Genomic DNA, 10,152 nt, shown 5'->3' with positions numbered 1-10,152 from the left:
AATTTAAGTTAGTATAAACTTGTTTCTTCCAATAGCACCAGGAAGTTCAAGCATAGGAGCGGAATAGGTGATATAAATTACACTTGGCTCTGGGTTGGTAAGTCAAAGGGAGAAGGATTAAAAAAGGAAGTAGCTGACCACAAGCTTATTAATAGACTGGAAAAACAGGGAGCAACTGAGATAACAAAGGTTTTGCTAAAGATGAAGAAGTCTGGGAGGAATAAGAAGGTAGGAGAGGTGAGTCATCTGTGGTCAGAAAGAATTCCAGAGTTCAGATCTATGAACATTATTCCCTTTTATTCAGAAGTATATTCATCCTTTTGGGTTGCTGAAATGGAGCGGAGGTGGAGATTCCAAGTCTTTCTTAGCTAAGTAATGAAGGTGGTCCCTTAAGATTGGAAAATCAGTTTCCTTTGGGTGAAAAAAAAAAGTAATCTGAACATTCCTTTAAGTGGCTGGAAGCTGGGAGGAGTGTATAGCCACAGAGACAGGATGTCCTGATCAACTTACGTTTTTCTCGTTAAAATGGATTTATTGGGGGAGGTGGGGGTGTCTTAAAACCAAGAAAAGAAACAAGCAGTAACAAGTAGTGACTAGATGTATAAGTAGGAGAGATAAGGCTCCAGGGAGGAGGCGGTGCTGAGCGGGACAGAACCAGATTCCAGTCACCTGCTGGCAGAAACAAAAGCGAAACTCCGCACTACCTGGAAAGCAGCAGCCAGAGGCAGCACTCGGCTGTCATTCACCTGGAGGGGCGGGGCTAGATCCGAGGTATACTTAGCTGAAACCTGAAGCCAGGGTTCCTAGAATCGGAAAAATAATTGGAGCCCGAGGGTGGGGAGCAGCTTGTCACCCAGGTAGGGGGCGGAACCTGAGGGAGGGTTTATCTGGGCTGAAGCGGAACTTGGAAGTGCGCGGACACCTTAGCTCTTGAGCTGGGGGGGAAGGGATAGGTAGCCGAGCTCCCCGGAGCTCGGGAAAGGGGTCGCCTCCGGTTCTAGGCCTCAGGGTTTCGATTGCAGCCGGCTCGACGACCGCTAGCGGGCCCCGCCGCCGCCATGACCTGGAGCGCGTCGTCGCCCGGGGCCAACCAGCCTGACAACACGGCCTTCACTCAGCAGCGCCTGCCGGCCTGGCAGCCGCTACTGTCGGCCGGCATCGTCCTGCCTCTCTTTTTCTGCGTGGGCCTGGCCTTCATCGGCCTGGGCCTGGGCCTCTACTACTCCTCCAACGGCATCAAAGAGCTGGAGTACGACTACACGGGCGACCCAGGTACGGGCAACTGCTCGGCCTGCGCCGCAGCCGGGGAGAGGGTGGCCCCGCCGCCCGCCAACTGCAGCTGCCAGTGGTGCTTCTCGCTGCCCGAGCTCTTCCAGGGCCCCGTGTTCCTTTACTACGAGCTGTCCAACTTTTACCAGAACAACCGCCGCTACGTGGTCTCGCGAGACGACGCGCAGCTTAGCGGGGTGGCGAGCGCGCTGCGTCACCCCGTCAACGAGTGCGCGCCCTACCAGCGCAACCGCGCCGGCGTGCCCATCGCGCCGTGCGGCGCCATCGCCAACAGTCTCTTTAATGACTCTTTCAAGCTCCTGCACCAACGCCTGCCCGGCGGCGCCTACGTCGAAGTGCCGCTCGACCGCACGGGCATCGCGTGGTGGACTGACTACCACGTCAAGTTCCACAACCCGGAACCCATCAACGGCAGCCTGAAGCTTGCCTTCCAGGGCACGGCCAAGCCGCCCAATTGGCCGCGTCCAGCCTACGACCTGAGCCCGGACCCCAACAACACGGGCTTCGTGAACCAGGACTTCGTGGTATGGATGCGCACGGCGGCGCTGCCCACCTTCCGCAAGCTGTACGCGCGCATCCGCCACGGCAACTACTCGGCGGGCCTGCCACGCGGGGCCTACTGCGTGAACATCACTTACAACTACCCCGTCCTCTCCTTTGGCGGCCACAAGCGCATCATCTTCAGCAGCATCTCGTGGATGGGGGGCAAGAACCCCTTCCTGGGCATCGCCTACCTGGCCTTCGGCTCCCTTTGCATCGTCACCGGCTTCGTCATGCTTGTCGTGTACATCCGGCACCAGGACGAGAACGGCGACGGGGAAGACGACGAGGAGTGACCTGAGAGGGATGGCAGGCAGCTGCTCTCAGCGGCTTCTTCCACCCCTTCCCCCACAACCCATTTTGTACCCGGGCATCTCCTTACGAGTATTTTGAGCTATTAAGGACCTTCTTATATACTTCCTTCCTAACCCTACCCCATTTTATTCTTCAGGCAAAAATCCCCAACCCCTAACAGTTCTTAATGGTCTTTGTGGACCTCGTCCCGGGAAATATCCCCTTCCACCATTTTTAATGTTTTGAAAGTTGATCAGATCAACTTTTTAAGCCACCTCCCTCTTTAAATATCTCTTTCCCAATCTCATCCCATCCTGTTTCCTTGCCACACAATTGCTGATTGTTCTTGTGGAACTGTTTGGAGAATTTACCCAACGTCTTTTTCAAAGAGATTAGTCAAGCTTTTCTAGTTTTTTGAGCTGCTTACCTCCTCAACACCTTTGTACTTCCCACCCAAGTCACCCCCACATAGTCCAATTCCTGATTGTCCCTGGGGAGCTAGCCCTTCCCCTCTTTAATGTGTTGGATGTTGAACAGGCTTTTAGCAGTCCTTTGAGCTTACCTAACTCCTAAACACCTCCTTTCCTCTTCCATCCCATTCCCCTTACAACCCAGTTCCTAATGTCCAGGTGGAACTGTTTGGAGGAAAGATGAAGTCCAGGGAAATTTCCCCATCACCTCTTTCAGAAAGAATGAGTATAGTATTTTGAGCTACCTACCTCCTTAACACCTTTCCACTCCTAATCTCCCCTCCTTCTCAAGCTGTAGAATTCTTAATTGTTCCTTGGGGAGCTGATTGAATGGGAGGCCTGAAGTCCAAGGAAGTTTCCCTTTCCCCTTTTTCGTGTATTGGAGGTTTAACTGGTTCTTATTAGTCCTTTGAACTACTTTATAACAACGTCCCATCTCATTCCCCTCTTGCTGTGAGCTTCTTAAGAAGGTATATTATAATAACCCCATTTCTAATCGTCTGGGTTGGAGGTGTTGGATGATTGACCTGAACTTCAGATAAATTTCTCCTCCCCTCTTACTGTTAGAAAGTTAATTAGGTTTCTGAAGCATTAACACAGATTATGTGGTGCATAAGATTGTAGATTTCAAGCAGTCAGAATATGAACCTCCTAATTTTACAGATGAGGAAATGGAAGCCCAAAGAGAGGGGGCTTGCCTAAGTTCACCCAACTAGTAGTGGCAAAGCTGGGGTAGGAATAATATAAACTATGACACTAAACCCATTTCTCTTTCCCCTATGTCATGCTGCTTCCCCAAATAATAATAGTGCCTTGCAAATAATGATTTTGTTCACTTCCTAAGGAAGTATTAACCTTATTTTTTTCCCTATAGTTCATTGTGGTGGAGGTTTGACATGTTTCTATAACAGTAATTGGGAGTTAGGCTATTTTTGCATATTTATCTGCAAGGGAGTATTTATAATAATTCACTTAATATTTGAGTATAGGACTGATTTATATGATGACTTAAGATATGCAGACTACTTTGTGCATTATCTCTATTGAGCCTTAAAACAAACTTATAAGCGCAACAGATAATATCTTTATTTTACAAAAGAATAAACAGAGGTTCAATATGGCTGAATGTCTTATCCATATTCACATACCTCACAAAAGTCAGAGACAGAATTCTAACCTAGGTTTTTCTGACTTAAGTCCAGTACTCTAACCACTCTACCAGGCTTATACTTGGCAAGATCTTCTCTTTTCCTGTACAAAACTAACTTGCCTTGTAATATTTAAGAGAATTTGCACTCCAGCCACGTATCTTTTCTATACATAAGAATATCTTTGATTTTCTAGAAGTTTTTGCCTACTAGATAACTTCCAGAAAAGCCAAACAGTTCCAGTCAGAGGGGACTGCAGGGCAAACTAAGGGCATAAAGTCAAACTCTTCATTTTCTGTAGTTGTTGATTTTGTATTTGACATTTCTCCCAATAAGAAGCATTTGTTTTTCTTCATCCTAGACAAGATTCTCTCTCCTTTTCCCACAGGAACCTTTTAGTCTTCTCATCTCATTATTTTGTGGACTTCGATGAGAAGGGCCCAAAACACTTAGCTTCTCTGAGGACTCAAGCAGTTTCTCTTCTAATGGTGCTTTCAAATGTTACATGTTTCTAGGAATCATGTTTATAATTAATGCTGTGGGATAAGGAAAGATAGTGCAAACTGAAATTTGAAGAACTTTTTGAAACTTTGAGAGAGTTAAGACTGAAGCTTTTGTGATTTAAGTGATTCTGTAAAATTCACCCTAAGAAACAATGGTATTGTCTTTTAAAAATTCCATCAATGAATATCACTTAATAATCAAAGCTTAAAAACAGTGAAGTGTCCTTTCTACCCACTTTATTTTGGTGACAGTATGCATGCAAATATCCAGAACTCTATTAATTGGTTAATAGTGGGCATTCCTTTAGCTTCCAAGTCTCAAATCCTGTAATTCTGTTATTTCCACTATTGCACACTTGTCTTGGGATAATACAAATGTCCATGGCAATCCCCATGAAGTATTGTAACACCCTGAATTGTGTTCTGAATTACCAAAGACACTTTTGGTTATATTCAATATAATTCTTATTTCCTATTTTTTTAAATTGATAAATAAGCATGAAAGCTGATCTTAAAAATTGATTCGCATTCAAATCCTGCCTCTGATACACTGACCATTTGACTCAGTAATTCATAACTTTTCATTGCCCCATTCAACTCTTAGATATTATAAATTATAGAATAGTTGCTGATTTGCATTTCTAGAGGACATTTTATCATCAGGAATTTCCTTCATCATTGAAAGCACAGGTCTGCACCAAAATGTGAAAAGTATTAAACCATGTAATTTTTTATTAACCATATTTAGGGTATTTATGCAGCCAATTCCCTAAATTTGACTAGATAACAGAATTTACTTTGTTTATGTATTGGGGAGCTAAAATTCTATATTTCAATGTTACTTTTAGAATAATTCATCAGTCTGTGTATTTAAAATGTAACCAGTGTAACTATTTCTTCTTAAAATTTTAATGAAGATTCAGCTTTCATTTCCTTTTGCTTATTGAAAGAGAATAAAGACCATGTTTCCCTTATATTTATTCTTTTTTGAGTGTGTACTGCTGCCCAGCCATTGTTTGATTTTGTTTTTAAAAATTTATTTTTAATAATTTATTTTTAATTTCGTTTCAATTTTCCCCCTTCCTTTAACCCCCCCCACTGAGAAGGCAAACAATATGCCAATTATGCTAATGAAATAATGCAAAACATTTTCATATTAGCTATATATTTTTTAAAAGCAAAAAAAAAAGTGAGAAAATTATACTTCCATTTACACTGAGTTCATCAGTTCTCTCCGTAGGTTGATAGCATTTTTTCCATCATAAATCCTTTGTAATTGTCTTGGATCATTGTATTGATGAGAGTAGCCAAGTCTTTCACAGTTCACAACATTATTACTGTATATAATCATGTAGTTCTCACTTTACTTTGCATCAATTCATATAGGTCTTGCCATGTTTTGTTTTGTTTTCCCTGAAACCAACCCCCTCATCATTTTGTAAAGCACAATACTCCATCACAATCCTGCCACAACTTGTTCAGCCATTCCCAATTTGATGAGCATCCCCTTGATTTCCAATTCTTTGTCACCACAAAAAGAGCTGCTATAAATATTTTTGTACATATAGATTCTTTTCCTTTTTCTTTGGTCTCTTGGGGACACAGATCCAGTAGTGGTATTTCTGTGTCAAAGGGTATGTACAGTTTCACAGTATGTACAGTTTGTCAAATTGTTCTCTAATGGGGTTCACTACTCCACTTGCAACTCATTAATGTACCTGTTTTTTCCTTATTCCCTCCAGCTTTTATCATTTTTTGATAGGGTGTAGTGATAACTTGGAGTTGCCTTAATATGCATTTCTCTTAATTAGTAGTTATTTAGAGCATTTTTTCATATAACTATAAATAGCTTTGATTTCTTCTGAAAACTGCCTATTCCTATCCTTTGGTCATTTATCAATTAGGGAATGATTCTTACATTTATAAATTTGATTCAGTTCTATACTCAACATATATTTGAGAAAACAGGCCTTTATCAAGAGAAACTTGCTGTAAAAATTTTGATAGTTAATGTAATTTCAATGGTACCTTATCGCAAAATGTAGCTTCTCTGATTATTTCTTTTAATTAGGTCTCTTTTTGCTTTTTCATTGTCTGAGATCATGATTGCTGCCCCTTGCCTTTGTTTAACTTGAGCTGAAATATATTCTGCTCCAGCCCTTAATTTTAAATATGTATAGGTCTGTTTCAATTATGTCTCTTGTAAACAACATGTTGCATTGTGATTTCTAACTTATTCTTCTGTCCCTGTTTTATGGGTGAACTCATCCCATTCACATTCACAATTATGATTACTATGCATTTTCCTCAATTCCATTTTCTTCTATTTCTTCCTCTTTTTATCCTGTCCTCAAAAGTTTGTTTTGCTTCTAACCACTTCCTCTCTTAATCTGCCCTCCCTTTTATCATCATACCCCACCATCACCTCCCAACTATATCTCTTATTCCATTGCCCTCTTGTTTTTATATTGGGTAAATTTCATTTCTATACAAAACTCTGTGTGTTTGTGTATTCTTACCTCTGAAACAATTCCAATGGGAGATTCAAGCAGTACCTGGTCCCACCCTATCCCCTCCCATTTTCCTCTCTATTTTAAAACCTCTTTCTTGCATGCCTCTTTTATGTGAGAAAAATTTCCCCATTCTACCTCTCCCTTCACCCTTTTCCCAATGCATCCCTCTTTCTTATCCCCCCCTTTTCTGGAGATCATTCCAATGTAACCAACTCACATTCATGCCCTCTGGCTATGTAAACTCCTTTTAATTGTCCTAATAATGATAATGTTCTTAGGAGTTATATGTACCATCTTCCCATATAGAAATGCAAACAGTTTAACTTTGAGTCTCTTATGATTACTCTTTCATGTTTACCTTTTTATGCTTCTCTTAGTCTTGTGTTCGAATGTCAATTTTTTATTTAGCTCTGGTCTTTTCATCAGGAATTCTTGAAAGTTCGGTTTCAAAATATCCATTTCCCTCCCCTGAAGGATTACACTTAGTTTTGCTGGGTAAGTTTTTCTTGGTTGTAATCCTAGCTTCTTTGCCTTCCAGAATATCATATTCCAAGCCCTCCAATCTTTTAAGGTGGAAGTTACTAAATCTTGTTGTATCCTGACTGTGACTGTAATGTGTCTAAATTATTTCTTTCTGGCTGCTTGAAATATTTTCTCTTGACCTGGGAGCTCTGGAATTTGGCTATAGTATTCAGATATGTGTTTTGAATTTGATCAACTATAGTAAACAATTAAGGAAAGAATTACTATTAAGTAATAAATAATATAGTTATGATAATTTTCCCTTTATTTAGTTTCACAAAATTTAAAAACCTTTAAGAAAGTAGTGCCAAATTTTTCGATATGACCTCAAAGCTGAAAATGGCTTTTAATATCTCAGTTTTGGGGGCAGCTAGATGGCACAGTGGATAGAGCACCAGCCCTGGAGTCAGGAGGACCTGATTTCAAATCCGGCCTCAGACACTTGACAATTTACTAGCTGTCTGACCCTGGGCAAGTCACTTAACCCCAATTGCCTCGCCAAAAAAAAAAAAAAAGTATCTCAGTTTTGCACGTATATCCACCCTGAGGGAAATTTCTATATTCCTCATTCAAAAAGTACTATAAAGCTGTACTATACCCCTCATTTCTCCTGTACTATATTCTTTCCAAAAAGTACTATAAAGATCTACCCTAAACTCTCCTGAGTTCTCCAGTCTCACACCTCCAGCTGCCTCTTAAATATCTCAAACTGGTCATCTCATAGACATCTTAAACTCTCTGTGTCCAAAACAGAACCCATTATCTTCCCTCTCAAATCCTCCCCTTTTCTGACCTTCTCTGTTGCTGTCAAGGGCACATCCATGCTCCCTTGTACCTAGGCTAACAGCCTAAATGTCATCCTTATTCCTCTCATTCATCACACATATCCACTTTATTCCTTTAATTTCCACCTTCACTTGTATGTGTCACCTTTCCATTCATAACACAACCCTCATTCAGTCCCTCATCACTTCTTCCCTGGAGTATTCCAAGGGAATTTAACTCATCTCCCTGCCTCAACTCTCTTCCCAAGCCAATCCACCTACATTCAGCTGCCAAGTTAATTTTTCTAAAGCATGGGTTTATGTTATCCCTCCTCCTCCAGCTTAGTGAGCTCCAGGGCTCCCTGTTACTGTCCCCCATGCCTGAAACACTTTGTTCCATTACCTTCCTTGGCTTCCTTCAAGAACCTTTTAAAACTTCACCTTCTACATAAGGCCTTTCCCAGTCTCCCCCAACTGCTAATGTCTTCACCTTTCAGATTACCTTCATTCATTTTGTTTATAAATTGTATATAAATCTTGTAGATACTTAGGTACTTATATATTTTCTTGCCCATTAGAATCTATGCTACTTATTGACAGATAATTTTTAAAAATCATTTTCTTGGTATCCCCAGTGTTTACCACAATGCTAGACACATAGGAAGCAATTAATAAATGGGCCCTTACCTTTATTCAGGCCCATGTTACTTCTTACCTAGGCTATTACAATTGCTTCCAAAGTGCTTTCCCTACTCTAATATATTTTTTAAATTGTTGCCAAAATAAAATTTCCTAAAGCACAGTTTAACCATGTTACCCTCCCACTTAGGCATTTTTCCTGATTCCTAATTGTTTCTAGTATAAAATGCAAATCCTTCAACGTGGCATTTAAAGTCCTTTACAGCCTGGCTACAGCCTACCTTGCCTTACTTCATATTACCCCCAACTTTTACACTGTCTGTTGTAGCCATAATGGTTTACCTGCTGTTCCCTAAACTCAGTGTTCAGTCTTTCACCTCCATGTTTTAGCACAGGATGTCCCCCATTCTTGGAATGTATTTTTTCCTTCTCCCTGTCAAAACCCCCTTAGCTTCTTTCAGGGCTCAGCTCAAGTGTAACCTCCAATGGAACACCCTTCTTATTCCCCTAGTTTGTGAGTCCTGCCACTCTTTGTTGTATCCCCCTGGAGGATGTTGGATCCTTTAGGTCCAAGAGAGTTTTTCACTTTTATTTTTGTCCCTCCAGCACCTAGTATGGTGGGAGCAGTGAAAGAATGTTGAGCAGAGGTAGATTTGGACTTGATGTCAGACACTTCCTAAACATTAGAACTGTGCCAGTGTGCTGCCTCAGGACGTAATGAGCTCTCCCTCACTAGAAGGCTTCATGCAAAAGGTTAGAGGAACCCTTGTAAGATATATTATAGAATAGTTTTTTGTTCAGGTATGGGTTGGACTATGTGGCCTCTGAAGTTTTCTCTAACTTTCAGATTTTGTGATTCTAATAAATGTATCACGAGATATGGTACACTGAGGCAGAAGAATAATTCTGAGAACAGAGGCAGTCTGTGACCTATATTAGCTAAATCTTGGGGGCTACTACCAATTTTTTTGTGCAGTAATTTGGAAAAGTTCTTAAGAAAGTTGCTTTTATGTGAATGGGCTTTCCTCGCTTTATGAACACTGAACCTATGGATGCTCAAGGATCATTGTAGGGGTGGGGGAGATAGAATTGAGCATTTCAAGGTTCACTGGTGCTCATAGGTTTAAGATTCAGAGGGGCTCATCTTTTTTTGGGGGGGAGTTGGGGGTTAAGTGACTTGCCCAGGGTCGCACAGCTAGTAAGTGTCAAGTGTCCGAGGCTGGATTTGAACCCAGGCACTCCTGAATCCAGGGCTGGTGCTCTATCCACTGCGCCACCTAGCCGCCCCAAAGTTTTTTTGTTTTTTTTTTTTTTTGCGGGCAATGGGGGTTAAGTGACTTGCCCAGGGTCACACAGCTAGTAAGTGTCAAGTGTCTGAGGCTGGATTTGAACTCAGGTACTCCTGAATCCAGGGCCGGTGCTTTATCCACTGCGCCACCTAGCCGCCCTTCATCTTTTTTTTTTAAATA

General features: G+C 41.6%; 1 protein-coding gene across 1 annotated transcript; it reads left to right on the top strand.

Moving 5' to 3' along the window:
- The first annotated feature begins 304 nt into the window (after positions 1-304).
- On the top strand, positions 305-5,174 carry TMEM30B (transmembrane protein 30B). Its single transcript, XM_043989931.1, has one exon. It carries the CDS (start codon positions 1,059-1,061, stop codon positions 2,124-2,126), a length of 1,068 nt encoding a protein of 355 aa, XP_043845866.1. The 5' UTR covers positions 305-1,058; the 3' UTR covers positions 2,127-5,174.
- Positions 5,175-10,152: the final 4,978 nt, after the last annotated feature.

Source organism: Dromiciops gliroides, chromosome 2 (genome assembly GCF_019393635.1).
Source record: "Dromiciops gliroides isolate mDroGli1 chromosome 2, mDroGli1.pri, whole genome shotgun sequence".
NCBI lineage: Eukaryota > Metazoa > Chordata > Mammalia > Microbiotheria > Microbiotheriidae > Dromiciops > Dromiciops gliroides.
This window is presented reverse-complemented; position numbering and strand designations above follow the sequence as displayed.